The sequence below is a fragment of the Gossypium hirsutum genome, chromosome A08 (genome assembly GCF_007990345.1).
Source record: "Gossypium hirsutum isolate 1008001.06 chromosome A08, Gossypium_hirsutum_v2.1, whole genome shotgun sequence".
Lineage (NCBI taxonomy): Eukaryota > Viridiplantae > Streptophyta > Magnoliopsida > Malvales > Malvaceae > Gossypium > Gossypium hirsutum.
This window is the reverse complement of record NC_053431.1, coordinates 108,697,345-108,717,736: the sequence shown is the minus strand read 5'-3', so window position 1 is coordinate 108,717,736 and position 20,392 is coordinate 108,697,345. Positions and strand designations below refer to the sequence as shown.

The following is a 20,392-nucleotide window of genomic DNA, read 5'->3' as shown; positions in this document are numbered from 1 at the left end:
ACAAATATTAGTAGATTTAAGTAAAATTTTAGATCCATATTTTTAACTAACCCAAGTTTAAAAAATTATAAAAATACAAATATCATATATATATATAATATAAATTTGACCTAAATTCAAATAAATTGAAACTTAGATCACATAAAAATCCACAACAATACAAGAAAGGAAACTCTATTCAAAATCAATCCTATGATATGACCTAAGAGTACACTTCTTAAGCCTACAAGTGGTGAATCAAACTAGTGAATTCCAAGGGCATCATTTAGCTTTAGTTTAGCCAAAAAAATGCCAACAATATTAGCTTCTTAGATACATGATTGAAACCAACATTTTACTAACACTTACATAGGCTATTGATAGTTGGAGCGATAGATAAATCACCTACATTGATATTTTTGTCCTAGAGAATTTTCATGTGTTACGAGATGAGACTCTAGTTTATTTCAACAACCGTAGTAGACACGAGAATTAAACCAACATCTATGATCTACAATCTTTCTCATCCACTCTGTGTTCTATTAATAGTTGTATCACTTCGTCTTTCTCAACTTGATTAAAACCTACAAAAAACATTAGAAATGAAATCGTGCTCCATTCTTTGCATGTTTTCTTTAATCTTAGTCTTGGATATTAAAGGTTTTTCAAATCCACATAAATGGTTTTTGAGCAGATCTACCACGGATACCATAATCAATATTATAGTATATATTTTGGTGATTTACCAATGGCGCCACCTACAACCTTGGAATGTTTCTCTTTTACATTGCACTAGAAAGCCCCTAACAATTAAATCCAAACCACTACTTTATAGAGATAGCCTTGTATAATAGAAAAGGTCAATGTCCAAGGTTACACTTTAAGGTATTGTCCAAAACTCATCCATGGACCTTCTGAGAGTATGTTGGTATAGTCATCTACCGAATTAAATTTTGACTAAATAATAATTATTTTTTAGCTTCATGAGTTGAATTGTCGGAACAGATTTTCAAAAACCATAAATCTTATTCAAAATGACATTGAATCCAACAATTCTAACAAGAAGCTTGATGATAACATATTCCAACATGCTTTTGGCCATAATAATATGGTTCCGTTCCGAAAATGTAATTGCAAGCACTCCATCTATTACTTCGATCAGGATCTCATCGTTACCCCATTGTCTTAAGAGTTTAGCTCAAAATGACATCTTATCGACATTCGATTGATCTGTCGTGTGGCGAAAACAAAAAACTTAGTGGCCCTTTGGCGGCACCGCAGCCATGCTAGGAGATTGCAATTCGCTTTTCGATGGGTAACTTTGTTAAGGGATGTTTGTTTGCCTTAAAATTTTATATAATATATTAACCGTTGATTATTTTAAGCAAATTTGGATGCACAGGAAATAGTTTAGTTTCTTTTTTCGTATAAAATCTCAAATCCTTTTGCTTACGCCAATAGTGGTTGACTATAAACCAAATGAACAGCTAAGGAAAAGAAAAGTAAACAAATTTAATATGGTTGCCGTTGGTAAGTAGTTCTTATTTAGGTTGTATTATTACTAGAGTTTAAAGAATGTAATTTATATTATATATGTGGCATGCCAAAAATCATGCATATGTATTATATTTCATTTTCATGAATGGAACCCTTAATTGCATACACACTAATTATAAATTAAGATTAAAATGCTTATTTTTCTCACGATAAATAATTTTCAGTTCAACTTTCATGATCATTGGTTCGGTACTAGTGACTCTCATTAGAAGGTTATCTTTTTCATACACAAGATTAGCACATAATATATATATTATTACAAGCTGTTAAGAAATATTTATATTCACAGTCTAAAAAATTAGACATTTAACAGCATTTCATGTTAAAAAGCATGTTTTTAAATATTAAAATAAAATATTATGTAATAGTATCATATATATATATATAGGGGTGAAGCCAGAAAATTTTTTTAAGGGGGGCCGGATGAAATTTTAATTTTTTATAGTTTATATTTTTATAATTTGTAAAGGATTAAATTAAATTTTTATAATTTTAAGGGGGGACAAAGTATAATTTTACTTTTACTAATTTAAAATTTTTAAAAAATTTCAAAGGCTTAAAATGAAATTTTCCATTTTAGGGGGGCCGGGGCCCATGCCAACCCCTTAGCTACGCCCCTATATATATATATATATTACAAGGTCTAGAATCAATAATAATGTGGATAGTTTAAAATAACAACATTGACACTTTAAATGAATGTTACATGTATTGTCAATATTATTTTTCAATTTATTACACTTTTATTCATTTCATTTTAAATAAAATTAAAATCACGTTTAATATTTATTTAAAAGAAAATATGTCTCAAACAATTTTTTTTTATAATTCAAAATACTTCAACTTAGTACGGTTTTACAAAACTATTTTTAATGAAATCCAAAACGTACAAATTATTGTATTAAAAATTATATTAATTAAAATATTTTTTTTAGTTTTTTCAATTTAATTTTGAATTTAAATTTTTTCCGCAATTTTTGAATTCTATTTCTGTATTTTATAAATTTATTAATAATTAATTTTGTTTATCAAACATTTATTTTTAGTCGTTAAATTGAAGTTATTTGCAATGATATTTTAAAATTTTCAAATATAATTTATTTTATTCATTATAATTATACATGTCAATTTTCCTATAATGATATTTAAATATAAATATTTTAAATTATTATATATTGAGATTTTTTTATTTTTATTAATATATACAATGTACCTGTGTGTGCATTGTACTGATAAAAAGAAACTAATATATATTATAAGGTTGTAAGAAATATGTGTTCACTCTAAAAAAATTGACCTTTCATGTCATACCATGTTGACAAGTGTCAAGTTAAGAAAAATGTTTTTTAAAAATTAAACAAAAATATTATGTAATAGTATAAATATTATTTTTATTATATTACGCCGTTATATTATGTTTTTAAAAAATAACATAGATTTTATTATGTTAGTTAAAAATATTGTTTAAATATTAAAGCGTGTGTTTTGCCATTTTGACTTTTGACCATACTTTTCATATTAAAAATATATTTTTCTTAAAATCACATGTTAAGTTAAATAAATATTGTAATAGTATAATTACCCTTTTAAAGGATATGTAATGTTGTTTTTTTTTTAAATCATTTTTAAAATAGTATTTAAAAATGAGTACGTTTTAAAATTAAAATACTTGGAATTATTTTATCTTTTTTAAAATTTTATATTCTAATATTAGAAAAAGCTAGACTACATACGTGCCATGCATAACGTTTAATTTAATTCAAAAATAATAAATTAACAAAATTATTAAAAAACTATTTTTGAAATATTATGTTTAAATTTATTTATCATTTTATTAATAAAATTAATAATATATTTTATTATTACATACCTACGAAAACAATGTAAAGTTTTGTTTTGTCAAACTAATTGGTGCGATTGACAACTATGACATGGCAAATCAGTTTTCAATAGGAAGGCAGCACATGGTAAAAATACCGTATCAACATTATCGCCTCATTTATTATGTGAAATAATTGAAAAGTAGATTAAAAAAGTAAAATATTATAAAATTCCAAAAATAGTTAAAAGGAAAATTTTGCCATGAGACTTTGACTTTGTTGGTAGAGACTTTAGGTTTTGACTCTATATGAGTGTCTCCCAATTCACCGTATGTAATTAAAATGCGTAAATTTTTAAGTTTTATTTCGAGCTTTGGCTATGGTTAAGTTTTAGTTCAATTAATTAATTTATAATATAAATTAAGTCTGTAATGATAATTTATTTTTTAATTTTTAGATTAAATTATTATTTAAGATTTAAATTTAATAATTTTTATAGATTGAGATCTGAATTTTTTTTATTTAAGTTAAATTTTAGATTTAAGAATTATTCTTGCATTAAAATTTAGACTCTGTTTGTATTGTAATAATTTTATTCTATATGAAATTGTCACTCCTACATTTATTTACACTTGAATGATATATATTTTTTCTTAACTTTTGAAATTTTATTTTAAATAATATATAAAAATTTAAAAAATAATTTTTTTGGGGGGGGGGGAGGGGGTTTTGATTAAGGAAGGATGAGATTGAGAAGGTTTGTATATGTCATGGATTGAATATTTGTACGAACAAATAATGAGAAGAAAAATGAAATTCCTAAAAACCAAAAAGCCAAACAGAAATTAACAGAGGAAAGTGGAGTGAGCGAATATGATGATTGAATATTTGAATTTGAAATGTGAAAGTGGATTTATACTTGAGAATCGATACACCAATGAGTGATCAGATTCAGAGTGCAAGAAAGGAACAGCACTAAGTGGCAGGGTAAACAGCTGGTGCCTATGCCTACGCCTCAGCCTGGACAATGGGACCACCTCACATCTCTCGCCCTGCTCTCGTGGCAACCGCCTAAACATCCTAAAATAAAATAAAAAATTCCTTATTTCTTGCTTATTCTACCCATACACTAATGTATCCTGTCATCTCTTCTAAGCTAAGCTACTTCCACTTTCGATTCAACTCATGATTGGGAATTCTTTTCTCTTATCTTTCGGTGTGAGTTAAATGGGCATAGTTGGATCCAAACTATATTAATTTCCAACATTTGTATTATACTCACTTAACTATCAAAAGTCATTTTCATCTTTTCTATCTCTTTGTTTTTGTAAAAACCTTAAATTAGTGGAGGGTAAACCCAGTACGTAAAGTTGAAGCGGTGGGTCCACATCTCGAAAAGAAAGAGACCCACGTGTCAGATAGTGAGAAGTCTCATTCATATGTACGTGGCAAAACTGCCAGCGTGGGCAGTGGTGCGTACCAGCTGGCTAATCAGAGTTGGCTTTCTTATTTTTTATTGAAAAATGAAACTCGAAACATAGAAAAGAAAAAGCAATAAGAAAATAAAGAACCAAACAGGCTGTCTTATTTTTTATTGATTGTTTTTTTGTAAGAAGAAGATAAAACATAAAAGAGGGAAATCGGGCAGAGGCAGAGCCAGCAGCTCACATGCGGACTTACTGCAAAAAAATAAACGAATTTTGTTTACTGGAACAGCCTGGCCATCTAAGCTATGACCTATCAATTATTGGGTTTCAGTTTTCAATATGCCCAGACACCCAGCCCACTCCTTTTTCCTTTTTCATTTTTAACCCTCCTAGTCTTTTTACGCAGAATTATTCAAAATTTCTTTTCAATCTATAAATATAAGTTTTAGTATATTTAAATTTACATTTTCTTACTTAGATAATAATGTTATGTCTATCGAATTAGAATTTAATCAATTTAATTATTTATTTAATTATTTCTTATAAATAATTTATAATTTTTTAATAGATAAATTTATTAATTTTACTGATGTGGCATATACATAAATTATCATATAAATATTTATTTAATTTTTAAATTTTTAAAAAATTAATTAAATATTAACTTGTTATTCATGTAATAATTCACATATATACAATATTAACTCAATTAAAAATATTAAAATTTACATTAACTTTGGTGATTTGATAAAAACCAAAATTTAAGAAGAATAAAATGCGAAAATTTAAATGTTAGAGGAATTTAAAAAAAAAAGTGTTGTTAATAATTATCTTTAAAATAACATGATTAAATGGCTAACGTAAAACTTGTAAATATTAAATGAACAGTTTGGAGACATGGATGTTAAATAGCAAAATAGGATTGGCAATAGTCGTAAAAATAAAATTGAAAGCGTGAAGAATTACCCACCCACCCTCCCAACCAAACTTCGTTCCAGGTTCTTAATAAATGTAATGATGAAATTGAAGCGCGGGGCTATAAAAGTCCAAAATAGAAACTCAATTCAACAATTCCAGGCTGCCTGCCTGTCAACCCATCCTCTTTCATTTTCTCTCCTTTTTTAAGACTCGGCCTACGCGTTCCCGCCGCCCATTCTTCTTCTCCATCTTCTACTTCCTCTTCATCTCCATTTCCACTTATGTTTATTCTTCTTTAATAAACAGAAAAAGGAACAATAACAACTATTTGTTTTTATTTTAATGGCAAAATCGAAGAACGTATGCAACGCCAAGAAGCTATCTTACATTTCCGTTCCGTCTCAGATAATCAACTCTCTCTCCTCCTCTTCTCTCCAGTCTCTCCTGGTTTCCCCCAAGAGGAATAACACCAACAGCTTCTTTTCCGTCTACAAACACTCATGCAGAAACCCAAGGGTCTGGTTGTTCGCTCTCTTCCTCTTCGGCCTTGTTGGCATGTTGAGGTTGGGCTGGAATATTGATACTTTGATCCCATTCTCTCCTTATCCCAATCCATGTCTCGAAACTCAATCAAACACTGACAGCGTTGCTCAAAAACATGACGCCTTGGTTGCTAATGCTAATAATCTCGGTCAACCCTCTCATGATTCACCCTCGGAAATATCCGAGTTTTGGAAGCAGCCTGATGGGATGGGTTACCGGCCGTGTTTGGACTTCAGTGCCGAGTATCGAAGAACAAGCGAGGTCATGGTTAAGGACCGGAGCAAGTACTTATTGGTGGTTGTTTCCGGTGGCATAAGTCAGCAAAGGAACCAAATCGTTGACGCCGTTGTCATCGCTAGGATTCTTGGGGCTGCTTTGGTCGTTCCCATCTTGCAAGTCAATGTCATCTGGGGTGATGAAAGGTAAACAAAATTAAAATAAAACCAATTCATACTTTGGTTATCCCCCCCCCCGACTCAAGCTTTTCATAATTTGTAGTGTTAATAAACTGTTTTACATTTCATCCTTGCAGTGAATTTTCTGATATATTCGATTTGGCTCATTTCAAGAGTGTTCTTGCCAATGATGTTCGTATAGTATCTTCATTGCCTTCTACCCATGTAATGACAAGGCCGGTAGAGGAGAAACGGACTCCACTCCACGTCTCCCCTCAATGGATTCGCTCACGTTATCTAAAGCGGGTATACAATCCTTGTCAGTTTTATGGTATCTTGAAAACTTGAGTAAATGTCCTTAGATGATAAGCCATTATCAGTTATTGCAGTTTTTGAAACAATTTCACCTTAGCTTTTGGGTCCACTAAGCTCATGTTTGGTATTGTCCATGTTAGTCACTTGGCCTAATATTAGATTTTTTGTCGTTAAATGGATGGTAGAGCTATGTCTCATTGTATTAGCCAATGGGATTAGTAATGATTAATAATGTCTTGTTAAACTCAGATAAGTTGCACACGTTGAGTATGAACTAGTTGTCAATTTTCGCTTCATTTTTCCTTTTAATCTGCACCTGTTAATATGATTCTCTTTTTGCAACAGATAAATAGGGAAGGAGTTTTGCTTTTACGAGGTTTGGATTCGAGGCTTTCTAAGGATCTTCCATCTGATCTTCAAAAGCTTCGCTGCAAGGTACATCGTTCACTCTGTTCTTTACTGAGTTATGTTGATGGATAGTTGTTTCTCTTCGAATCATATGCGATTCTGAGCTTTGAAGAATCTAATTTTGTCATTGTTTAATATCAGGTGGCATTTCAAGCTTTAAAATTTGCTCCATCAATCCTTGAACTTGGTAACAAGCTGGCTCAGAGAATGCAGAGTAAAGGACCCTACCTTGCTCTTCATCTTCGTATGGAGAAGGATGTATGGGTGAGGACTGGTTGCCTTCCAGGCTTGAGTAAAGAATATGATGAGTTAATCCAAAGCGAAAGGAGAAGACGCCCTGAGCTTCTAACTGCGAGATCAAACATGACATTCCATGAGCGGAAGCTCGTGGGACTCTGCCCCTTGAATGCTGTTGAAGTGACTAGGTAAGAGTTAGTTCTCTTGGGCAAAGTTATGCAACACTATATGCTCAAATTGTTGCCTATTTTGTACTGAACAATCTTCTGTCGTTGTATGCTTTAGGCTGCTTAAAGCTTTGGGGGCTCCAAAGACTGCAAAAATATACTGGGCTGGGGGACAACCACTGGGTGGGAAAGAAGCCTTGTCACCTTTAACCAAAGAATTTCCCCATTTTTACAATAAAGATGATCTTGCATTGCCTGAGGAACTTGAACCATTTGCTAAGAAGGCTTCTTTTATGGCTGCCATTGACTATATAGTTTCTGAGAGAAGTGATGTTTTCATGCCATCCCATGGTGGAAATATGGGCCACGCTATTCAGGTACCCGAGTTGCTTGCAGTTTTTGTGCTTTGGGTTCCCCCCCCCCCCCCCTTTCACATCGAATATTGAGTTATAATGTCTTATGTTGTTGGTTGTTATACAGGGACAGAGAGCGTTTTCAGGACACAAAAAGTATATAACTCCAAATAAAAGACATATGCTTCCTTATTTTCTGAACTCCTCAATGCCCGAAGCAGAGTTCAACAGGATCATAAAAGAATTACACCATGAATCTTTGGGACAACCAGAACTCAGGACCAGCAAAGCTGGAAGGGATGTAACCAAGTATCCGGTTCCAGAATGTATGTGCAATGATGCACATTCCCACTTCATTTGATACAGAAAGCTTCCAACCCGATAGCTAACATTGCAAGAGTCTTCATCGAGAATCCAAATTTCTCTGTGCTTCCCCGAATTCGAGCCCTTTGAAAATGGAGAATAATGATTTTTCAGACACTGATGATTGTTGGGAGCGCCATTTCAAGAAGGACCACAGCCCTCACAAGCTTTTCTGCAAGCGTATCGTATTCCGGTCTTTGCATATACCATCCTGCTTGCATGTGTATGTAACGTATTCAAAGGCAACATGGATGTTCACATATAATGAGAGTAAGTATAGTATATAATTCTTTGATTCTTTAAGAATATATATTTTTTAAGTCGTTGAATATAGGTACCTCATCATTATACATGTATATTTATTAATAATAAAGACTTTCTTCCTTGTAGAAATCTCCCTTATTGTCACGTGTCTCTGCTTCTTTTGGGATATATAGTGTAGAAATTCAGAGTGATATATATGTAAGTGGGAGGGATAAGATGAGTGGCATAGAAACGTAATGTGAATCTTTTTATTTATATTATACAAGGGGCAGCATGCGGGTTTCAAGGTCACATAGCCTCGTTTTGAATAAAGAAGAGAGTTGGGAGATTGAGAACGAATCCTGTGGTTGTGTGAAATGGATGTAGTTGCGTTATTCCAGCTGAGCTGTGCGGAATAATTATAACGTTCATGAAACCTAGTAAAAGCCAGCTCCTGTTTGCTAATATGGTGGCCATTTCTTTGCCAAGGATGCCTTCTGCTGTTGTTTAGGCTTTGCTTACTTTTTCCCTATAAAATAAAAATAATGTAAAGTCAACTTCTAGTTGGAAAATTCCAATAAGTTGAACATTACGGATTTATTTAATTTAATGAATTGGCTATATATTTATAAATTAATAATAATTAAGAAAAAAATTATTTAAAAAGAAGAAATAAAACCAAAACATAATAATTTTTTAAATGAACCCAAAAATAATATAAAGTGGTTTTAACAATTTTTTTTCATGTCCTTTGTCCTTTATCATCCATTAATGATGTTAAATGTTTGGATCCCTTATAAAGTATGAGTTTCCTATTTCAGGCTCTCCCAATATAAAATATTATCGTAGGCAGGCACTATTTCTCTCATGTACAAATGCAAAGCCATATTAATATGCACACAAATTCTAAAGCTTTTGACAGCAAAGGGCCTTTTAACTTATTCCTACAAGAGCTTTATGGTCCAATTTAAACTCCCTATACTTGCAAAGCCCACAAAAAAGTATCTTCTCTTTTTTGGGTTCTTTTAAGTGTTGCCCCATTTTCTAATAGCTAAATCAAGCCCTTCCTCAAGCATCATCTACATCTATGTGACATGGGTTGCATATAAGAGCCTGCAACCATGGTACACTTATGTGATCCATCAAGTTCAAGAGAGGTTAGTTAGCCCAATTGGATTGACCCATTACTTAGAGAGATTGAAGGCCTATCTACAAAACTTGGCAACTATGGAACGTAATCTCCGAAGATATGCAATATTAGATATGATATGTAAATCTTACAAGATATGATTCTATAATCTTAGAGATTTAATTTGTAGATAGCTTTTAATTTAGCCGTTGATGTACTTTTATCTATACTGTTGAATTTTGGGAGGCTCAATTATAAATAGAGGCCTTTTTAAGAATTCTTGAGAGCATTCACTCAAAAATTTCTCTCTTGTGTTCTTAACTTTTCTGTGGCTTTGTTCTTTGTTCATCTTTGAATTTCTTCCACTTTGTATTGGTTCTTTAGAGGAATTCTATTGAACCCTCAATTGTTTGGAGTTAAGTTGACTTAGGCCTTTTTGTATGAAGGAATTGCCTAAGGTTGCACAGATTGCAAGGCGAAAATCTAAATCCGTGATAGTTGGTATCCAAGCTAGAAAGATGTCAAAAGAAATTGATGTTAAGCTAATGAGACCCGTTGAAGGGCCAGGAAGGCTAGTCGATTAAGGAACAAGCTGTCGAGCTTGGAAAATCAAGTGGTCAATCTCGAAGAGCTTGTGGGGCCCATGAAAGAGACGCTTGAAATGGTCATGGGTCGTATCGAGGATTTGAGCTCAATAAGGGAGGGTTTTAAAGACTTTATGTGGGAGACTCTCAGATCCACTTCGAACAAGTTGACGGTAAGAGACCATGCTCTTGAGGCCATGGTAACGACCATGAAGGAGGAGATTGTTGAGCTCAAGGAGGAGCTCACTATCTACAAGGCTGCCTTGGGAAGTGGAATGTTGACTTTAGGACCGAAGCAACATAAGATGGATGTCCTAAAACCTGATAAGTTCAAGAGGGCTAGGTCCGTGAGAGAAGTGGATAACTTCTTATAGGGATTAGACTTTTGAGCGATGTATATCAAGGATGATGCTACCAAGGTAAACATTGCTTCAATTTATTTTATTGATGCTGCTCTCTTATGGTGGCGGCGTAGGTCCATGGATGAGAAATGTAGAGGAACAACTATCGGAACATGGGAAGAGTTCTAATGAGAGTTGAAAAAGTAGTTTTACCTACAGCATGCTGAGAAAAAGGCTCGAGCCAAGTTGTATTGGCATACGTAACAAGGCACTATTCGAGATTATGTTTGGGAGTTCAGCAAGTTGATGCTCCAGATCTCAGACTTGAACGAAAAGGAAACATTCTATTGATTCAAGGATAGACTGAAAATATAGGCAAAACAAGAGTTGCGTCGTTAAGGCATCACTGAACTTATTGTAGAAATGGTTAAGGCAAAGAATTTTTGTGAGTTTGGGGGAAGAAAGTTCGATAATCATGAGTCTTCCAAGCTCAAATCCAAACCCAAGGGCAATGGTGGGGGAGACAAAGGCAAAGCGAAAAACAATGGCGAAGACTCAAAAGTTAGGCAAGACAAGTCATGGGAGAAAAAGGGGCTTTTAAGGTGCCTTCTTTGTCAAGGCCTATTCAAGATGAAGGATTGTTTGAAAAAGGTGCCTTCAATGCTGTGGAGGCGTGCAATGAGGCCGAGCAAGACACCAAAAATCTAAATGCAATATTGGGTGGTGTCAAAGATAAGGTGAGTAATGGGTTGATGTTTGTGGACATCATTGTGGCTGGTAGAGGATTGAATGTGCTTGTTGATACTGGCTTATTAGATTTATTCATGTCTGAAAAGAGGACGAGGGAACTTAGTGTCAAAATTGAGAAAGATTTGAGTCGAATCAAAACGGTAAACTTGGAAAGCATTCCAATAACGGGAGTAGCAAAAGGAGTGGAATTCAAACTTGGCAAGTGGACTGATAAGGCAAACATTAAGGTAATACCACTTGGTGATTATGATTTTGTGGTTGGATTAAGCTTACTTGAACAAATTAATGCAAATATTTTTCCTTCTAGCAATTACATGGTGATTTCTTATTCGAACCATCAATGTATGGTGAGAATGAAAAGAAAATGAAGCATGGAGGGAAAGACACTGTCAATGATCCAATTTGCTAAAGGAGTATGTAAAGATGAAGTCTCCTATTTAGCCACCTTAAAGGTTGATGAAACTGTGAAACCCATCGATGAAATCCTAAAGGAAGTGGGCCAGTTACTATAGTCTTTTCAAGTTGTAATGCTAGCAGAATTACCCAAAACGTTGCCACCAAAGAGGGAGGTGGATCACACGATCGAGTTGATGCCCAATAGTAAGACGCTAGCTAGAGCCCCATATTAGATGTCTCCGCCAAAGTTGGAGGAGTTGCGAAAATAGTTGAAGGAGCTTTTAGATGTCAGGTTCATTAAACCATCTATAGCCTCATTCAGTGCGTCGGTGTTGTTCCAAAAGAAGAACGATAGGTCTTTAAGACTGTGCATTGATTACTAGGTCATAAACAAGATCACTATAAAGAACAGGTATCTCATTCCCCTTATTGCATATTTGTTCGATCAACATGGTAGCACAAGATGGTTTACAAAGTTAGATTTGCGATCGGGGTACCACCAAGTGAGAATAGCCGAAAGGGATGAGCTGAAGACCACTTGTGTAACTCAGTATGAGTCTTATGAGTTTCTTGTGATGCCCTTCGGGCTGACGAATGTTCCAGCTACATTTTGCACCCTGATGAATAAGGTGCTGCAACCCTTCTTAGATCGTTTTTATTGGCCTCACATGGGTGATGATGTGGAAACCTATGTGAAAATGTGTTTGGTGTGACAACCAGATGAAGTTGAGTTGAAGACCACTGCCGATTTGATACAACCTTTTGCCCATTCTAGAGTGCCCATGGGAGAGTGTATCCATAGACTTTATTATGTGGGTTTGCCTAAATCTGATGGGTTTGCAAGCATTTTTGTTGTGGTGGAAAGGTTTCTAAAGTATGAAACTTTTATTCCAACGACCAATGAGTGCCCTACTGAGGAAGCAGCTCATTTGTTCATTAGACATGTGGTGAAATATTGGGGAGTGCCACAGCCTATCATCGGTAATCGAGATGGGCGATTCACGGGCCGATTCTAGACAGAGTTGTTTAAGTTAATGGGCTCAAACTTGAACTTTTCCACTAGCATGCATCTGTAAACCGATGGGCAAATTGAATGAGTGAATGCGTTATTGGTGGCGTATCTTCGGCACTATTTGAGTGCTATACAAAGGGTTTGGCCAAAGTTGTTGGATGCAGCCTAATTTTCTTACAACTTGCAACGAAATAGGGCTATGAATCAGAGTTCGTTCAAGATAGTGACAGGGCAACAACCACTTACACTCAATGTTGTTACGACTAGCTATGCGGGACCAAATCCAACGACTTATCAATTTGCGAGGGATTGGCAAGAGCAAAATGATTTAGCTAGAGCTTGTCTACACAAGGCAAGTACGCGCAACAAGAAGTATGCGAATCAGAATTGAAGGGATGTGCTATTTCAGGTTGGTGATTCAGTCCTTGCTAAACTACACTTAATTTTGTGACATAATTGTTTACACAAATGGCTTATGCGATGGTATGAGGGACCTTTTCGAGTTGTGAAGAGAGTAGGCAAGGTAGCTTACAAGCTTGAGTTCCTTGCAAAGCTCAAAGTCCACCTAGTGTTTAATGTAAGTATGCTTAAGTCATTCCATGAGGATCAAGAGGATCCAAATTGAGATAAGTCCGAACGAGCACCAATAGGGGTAAAGGTCTTTACGATCATGAAGTTAAAAGCATCGAGGCAGACCGTGTGATTAGACGAAAGTACTATCAGCCGAGGCATGAATGCTTAGTTCGATGGAAGGGATTTCCTAACAGTGAGGCAAGTTAGGAACTTGCCTAGGCCTTGTAGTAGTTCTAAGCCAAGATAGATCAATTCCAAGTGGAGGATGTGACGAGGGTGTAGCTAGAACAGGTGGGGGAGAATGTCTTGGGTTACACATAGGAACCCTCAACCATGACACATTGGTGTGCTCCATCAAGTTCAAGGGAGGTTATTTGGCCCAATCAAACTGACCCGTTGCTTGGAGAGATTGAAGGCCCATCTACAAAGCTTGGCAAATATAGAATGTAATTTCGAATATATGCAATCTTAGTTATGATTCTGTAATCTTAGAGATTTAATTTGTAGATAGCTTTTAATCTTAGCCATTGATGTACTTTGATCTGTACCATTGAATTTGAGGAGACTCGACTATAAATAGAGGCATTTCCCCCTCATTGTAAAAGACTTCATTCTTGAGAGCATTCACTCAAAAACTTCTCTATTATGTTCTTAGCTTTTCTGTGGCTTTGTTTTTCATTCATCTTTATTCATCTTTGAATTGCTTCCACTTTGTGTTGGTTCCTTGGAGGAATTCTATTGAATCTTCAATTTTTTGGAGTTAGACCCACTTAGGCGTTTTTGTGTGAAGGAACTACCTAAAACCGTACGGATTGCAAAGCGAAAAATCTAAGCCCGTGACATATGCTTGGAATTAGATTGGTCAGTGGGAAATTGACTAATGTATCACGTCCACACAATACATTGAATTGATTAGAGTGCAAAATGCTCTGAACCAAGAATAATTAAATAGAGTTTTAAATTTTTTAATAATTTATTTAATTTAAATTGAATTGACGCTGAAATTAAAAATCAATGTTCAGTTTGACCATTGATCCAATTAAAAAAAATCATAATTAATGCAAGCATAGTATATATATTATACATTGATTAGATGTTGCTTGGGCTTATGTTCTACAATACTTTCTAAAAATTTAAGTTTAAGTCAATGAAGAGCTTTCCTTTTATATCTAAGAAAAGAAAAAGATGGAAATAGAAAAAATGGAGTAAACTAACAATGGAGGAGATAAAAATAATACATAACTTTTATATCAAGTTGGAGGCTGAAGTGGTGTAGGTTGATTTCTTCCGTGCAAACCTATCAATTATGTTGGAGTTGAAAGTTACGAGGTAAAGATGGGTAGTTGCTAAGTAAGTTGTCCTTTATCAGTGTAACAGTCTTGTGGGTCATATAACCAGAGTTAACGTAACAATATATATATTAAAAAGTAATTGTGAAAATTACATTTTTAATTTTTAAAAATAAAAACATAAGTAATTTTAAGAAATGTTAAAAGAAAGTGTAGAGGAGGGGAGATGTTGCTTCACTTCACTCAGCCACCCAAGTCGGGAAAGCAAGTGAAAAATGATAAAGTTACAATAGGGAATATGGGACCAAAAACAGGTCAAACAGTAGTTAGTTTTGTTTTTTTGAACTCTTAACTGATGCTTTCTTCATTATATTAAGCAATGTTTTTTTAATGGTTGGTGTAAGTACATATAAAAACACCTTTACGTATATGCAAAAACCAACCTTTAAGCAAAGTATGGGTCGAAAGGAAACCTGCTTGATGAGATCTTCACCCTTGGGTAGGTTTAATCCCTGCAAAACCCCTTTCCCTCTCCATCTAGTCTAAGCTTTTTGTCTGTCTCAACTCCCAACCATCGTTTCCTCATCTTTTAGCTTTAGGCATTGCCTGTCCGTTAGCGGTGCACGTACGAAAGGAATGCCCCTAATCCTCACTTAACTAAATTTCATTAAATTTTCACAATTTGCCACATTCACAGAAATCAAAGGAAACTAGAGATTTTTTTTTGTTTTATTATTATTTCTTACTATGATTTTTACCTTCTTTATTTTTCGTATATTTTAAATTCAATCTTTATATTTTTATTTTTAAAAAAATTAGTCTATACTTTTTAAACTAAAAAATTCAAGTCAAGTTGTTAATAATGTTTAAAAAAATTTCTGTTAGTTTTAGTAATAGATATTCTAAAATTTAAAAAATATATATATACTCAACTTCGTAACCATGTGACAAAAAATGACATTATAATAGACCTAAATTTAGTAGAGAATTTCAATTATATTAATAATTCTTAAAATCCATATCAACATTTTAATCATAATAAAATATTGAAACAAACATTGAGGTACCAAATTATGTAAAAAAAAATTTAAATTTCAAACTTGAGTGCTGTGTAGGGACCAAAAAAAAATTATATGGATCATAATTAAAATTTGACCATTATGTTAATAATGTAAAAAAAGGAAAAATAGTAATGACATGTGTCATAAAAGAAAGATCTAATGTAAAACGAGATAAACCTCAAAATTATACATGAATTTTGATTTAATGTGCAATTGTATACATAAACTTTAATTTGGTGTAATTATATACGTTAAACTCTAATTGTGGTTCAAATGTGTACTTGAAACTTTAATTTTGATTTAATCATACACATTTAAAGTATAAATACATCAATTTATTTTTATATTGGATAAATATAATTATTTATGTATGCAATATATAAACATAAAATAATGTTATATCAATAATTGTGTTAATAATTTACAAGAATTGGATCAAATCAAAATTTCTTGTACAAAATTATACGAAATCAAAGTTCATACATTAAACCGTAATACATGTATAATTTTAGGATTTATTCCATATAAAAATTACATCTCAACTTTGAGCGGGATTGAAATTGAAGTTTAACTATTTTATATAATCAAAAAATGGAGATATCAAAATTCAAGTATAGCTATTTGTTAATAATGTAATAACTATGGACAAATGGTAAGGCCTTACTTTCAGGGGCGTAGCCAAGAGAGCTGGCAGTGGTCGGCGTCCCTTAAAATAATTTTTTTTAATTTAAGTCCTTTAAATTTTTTAAAATATTAAAATTAGTAAAGATAAAATTGCACTTTCACTCCCTCTAAAAATGATAAAAATTTAATTTAATCCTTTAAAAATTATAAAGATATAAGTTATCAAATGGTAATATTGTATTTTTACTATTGTAAAAATTAAAATTAAATTTCAACTCTCCTAAAAAAGTTTCTGTCTTTACCTCGCTTACTTAATTATTTAGTATATAAGTGATGGAAAGTTTTTATTCCACAATGTGAGTAAGATTTTGTTAAATGTTTAATTAATTTTTAAAATTTTTGAAATACATCTTCTGGATTTTCACTGCCAAATAGTTATTATATGTTATCAACTATCCCTGCATGGGGCATGGGAGGGAACTACTTAGTAAGGTTTATGCGAATATGGGAAAAAGAATAAGAGACTAACATCTGTTTGAGGGCCAAGCACTAGTAGTGTATATTTGTATTGTAATGTAATGTATGCAGTAATTAATTTAAATGTTGATAAGCGAATATTGTTTTTCTTTATACTATGATTAATTTTCATGCAATTACTCAACCGAGTCTGAACCCAAACTCATCTTCTCAAACAATGCATTCCTTTCTTCAACGAGAAGAGAATCTTTAAGTATTCCATCTTTTTTTATCTCCTTTCTTACAACGTTCTTTGCTTCACAATCGAGTTTGAGATATCTTGTGAGGACCTACTAACTTGGCTTCTTGCACCAGCCACATACACACTTAAGTTTATTTACTTAATAGTGCCATAAGAAGCATGAAGCTAGTCATTGCACACTCATCATCTACTCCCTTTGCTAAATTCTCACCTAAACAGCACCTGCTAAGTATTGCAAACCCGGCCTACCAATGGAGAAACGTATGCAGTCTCTCAACGCACAAGCCCCGCTGCTGCCTGGCGATCACCAGGAGGACTATAATCTCAAGGACACCAGTCCCCAGCTGGGCGAGCGATGGCCTAACGGCGGTGCTTTCGGAGGAAGAGGTTGGATTAATGGTGGTGATAGATTCACAAGCACTTACGATCTTGTGGAGCAGATGTTCTATCTTTACGTCAAGGTCGTGAAAGCTAAAGAGCTTCCTCCCAGTTCCGTAACAGGAAGCTGCGACCCTTACGTGGAAGTAAAGCTGGGGAATTACAAAGGAAGAACAAAGCATTTTGATCGGAAATCCAACCCTGAATGGAACCAAGTTTTCGCTTTCTCTAAGGACCGTGTTCAATCCTCGTTACTTGAAGTTTTTGTGAAGGATAAAGAAATGGCGGGCAGAGATGATTATGTTGGAAGGGTAGTTTTCGATTTGAACGAGGTTCCAACTAGAGTCCCACCCGACAGCCCATTGGCTCCTCAATGGTACAGATTAGAGGACAGGCGTGGTGAAGGCAAGGTGAGGGGTGAGGTGATGCTTGCGGTTTGGATGGGAACACAAGCTGATGAAGCATTTCCAGAGGCATGGCACTCTGATGCTGCTTCTGTCCATGGAGAGGGTGTTTTCAACATCCGGTCCAAGGTTTATGTGTCGCCAAAGCTGTGGTACCTGAGGGTGAATGTGATTGAAGCTCAGGATGTGGTGGCTAATGATAGAAGTCGCCTCCCAGATGTGTTCGTGAAAGCACAGATAGGCAACCAAGTGCTGCGGACCAAGATATGCCCCACCCGGACACCGAACCCGCTGTGGAATGAGGATTTGGTATTTGTCACGGCTGAGCCATTTGAGGAACAGCTGTTAATTACTGTCGAGGATCGAGTGCACCCTTCGAAGGAAGATGTATTGGGGAAGATAAGCCTTCCGCTCAACGAGTTCGAGAAGCGGCTAGACCACCGCCCAGTGAATTCTCGGTGGTTCAATCTTGAGAAGTACGGTTTTGGTGTCATGGAAGGTGATAGGAGGAAAGAACTCAAGTTTTCTAGTAGGATTCATCTGAGAGTTTGTCTTGAAGGTGGATATCATGTGCTTGATGAGTCAACAATGTACATTAGTGATCAAAAGCCCACAGCAAAACAGCTTTGGAAACAACCAGTTGGGATACTAGAAGTGGGCATTTTGGGTGCACAAGGGCTGCTCCCAATGAAAATGAAGGATGGCCGAGGGAGTACGGATGCTTATTGTGTGGCTAAGTATGGCCAGAAGTGGGTTCGCACCAGAACCATTATGGAGACTTTCAATCCTAGATGGAACGAGCAATATACGTGGGAAGTTTATGATCCTTGCACGGTGATCACTCTAGGAGTTTTCGACAACAGCCACTTGGGCGGTAACAGTGGCGGTGGGAGCAATGCAGGACGAGATGCACGGATCGGAAAGGTGCGGATTCGGCTATCAACTCTAGAAGCTCATAGGACTTACACACATTCTTATCCACTCCTGGTCTTACACCCACATGGATTGAAGAAAATGGGGGAGCTACAACTGGCGATTAGATTCACTACCCTGTCACTTGCTAACATGATATACGTATATGGGCAACCCTTGCTGCCTAAGATGCATTATTTACATCCATTCACAGTTAACCAGGTAGACAATCTGAGATACCAAGCCATGAATATCGTGGCGAGGCGGCTCGGTCGAGCAGAGCCGCCTTTGAGAAAAGAGGTGGTGGAATATATGTTAGATGTGGATTCCCACATGTGGAGCATGAGAAGAAGCAAAGCTAATTTCTTCCGCATTATGTCACTCGTGTCTGGCATGGTTGCCATTGGTCAATGGTTCGGCAATGTTTGCTATTGGAAGAACCCCATCACCTCGGTCCTAGTCCATATTCTGTTTCTGATCCTCGTATGGTATCCAGAGTTGATTCTGCCGACGCTATGTTTCTACATGTTCCTAGTGGGACTATGGAACTATAGGTACCGCCCAAGGTACCCACCCCACATGGATACAAAGCTTTCATGGGCGGAGTCAGTGAATCCGGACGAGCTAGACGAAGAGTTTGACACGTTTCCGACATGTAAACCACATGACGTAGTTAGAATGAGGTATGATCGGCTTCGGAGCGTTGCAGGGAGGATTCAAACTGTCGTAGGTGACATAGCAACACAAGGGGAGAGATTTGAGTCGCTGCTGGGGTGGAGAGATCCACGTGCCACCAGCCTTTTCATTGTGTTTTGTGTTTGTGCGGCAGTGGTGCTGTATGCAACCCCGTTCAGAGTGGTGGCTCTGGTTGGCGGCCTGTATTATCTGCGCCACCCCAGGTTCCGGAGCAAGCTGCCATCTGTGCCCAGCAGTTTCTTCAAACGCCTGCCGGCTCGAACTGATAGCTTACTGTGATGTCGTATGTCGTATGATATGATGCTAGTTTGCTCTACAACCTTGGCTTGGCTTGGGCCAATTTATAGGAAAAAAAGGATCAGCTAATATGATATAAATAAATAAATAGTATGCTCCTCTTGCGAGTTGCAATACAAATTTATTGCAATTGCATTTAGTTAAATGGTTCAATTAAGTTATTCGATCTTGATTTATTTCATCTTAATTTGCTAATTAGGATTTGTTAGTCTTATTAAAGATTTTTTTTCAACTAAACTTTTGAAACATTGAATGAATTGGTCCACAGTATCCATCGGTATGATAGTTTCAATAGAATGAGGACTACCAAAATATATTAATCAGAAAAATGTACAAATTTTACATGAAAATATGATAGGGATATGATTTAAATCTCACTAACTTATAATATTAGTTTTTAATTTGAAAACTAAACAAAATTCCACATTTTATTTTAATTTATAAGTGAATTGTCTGTATAAACCTTCTAGAACAAAATAGAAAACTGGAAAATGCTACTATGA

General features: G+C 35.0%; 2 protein-coding genes across 3 annotated transcripts; both read left to right on the top strand.

Moving 5' to 3' along the window:
* The first annotated feature begins 5,192 nt into the window (after positions 1 to 5,192).
* On the top strand, positions 5,193 to 9,330 carry LOC107930107 (O-fucosyltransferase 20). Of its 2 annotated transcripts, XR_005899428.1 has the most exons (7): positions 5,723 to 6,666; positions 6,777 to 6,945; positions 7,300 to 7,389; positions 7,504 to 7,787; positions 7,885 to 8,143; positions 8,247 to 8,752; positions 8,873 to 9,330. XR_005899428.1 is itself a non-coding variant. In XM_016861675.2 (6 exons), the coding sequence occupies exons 1-6, from the start codon at positions 6,044 to 6,046 to the stop codon at positions 8,478 to 8,480; spliced, it is 1,659 nt and encodes a 552-aa protein (XP_016717164.1). In that variant the 5' UTR covers positions 5,193 to 6,043; the 3' UTR covers positions 8,481 to 9,078. The 2 variants fall into 2 exon arrangements, 1 of the variants encoding a protein (XP_016717164.1); XM_016861675.2 differs by having other exon boundaries at positions 5,193 to 6,666; positions 8,247 to 9,078.
* A 7,913-nt stretch (positions 9,331 to 17,243) lies between these two features.
* LOC107930085 (FT-interacting protein 1) lies at positions 17,244 to 20,055 on the top strand. The gene has a single exon (XM_016861650.2). It carries the CDS (start codon positions 17,454 to 17,456, stop codon positions 19,869 to 19,871), a length of 2,418 nt encoding a protein of 805 aa, XP_016717139.2. The 5' UTR covers positions 17,244 to 17,453; the 3' UTR covers positions 19,872 to 20,055.
* Positions 20,056 to 20,392: the final 337 nt, after the last annotated feature.

Coding starts and splice junctions, on each gene's coding strand:
- LOC107930107 (XM_016861675.2), top strand. CDS start 6,044: ATGGCAAAATCGAAGAACGTATGCAACGCCAAGAAGCTATCTTACATT. Junction 6,946..7,299: donor GCTCACGTTATCTAAAGCGG/GTATACAATCCT, acceptor TTTTTGCAACAG/ATAAATAGGGAAGGAGTTTT. Junction 7,788..7,884: donor AATGCTGTTGAAGTGACTAG/GTAAGAGTTAGT, acceptor TGTATGCTTTAG/GCTGCTTAAAGCTTTGGGGG.
- LOC107930085 (XM_016861650.2), top strand. CDS start 17,454: ATGGAGAAACGTATGCAGTCTCTCAACGCACAAGCCCCGCTGCTGCCT.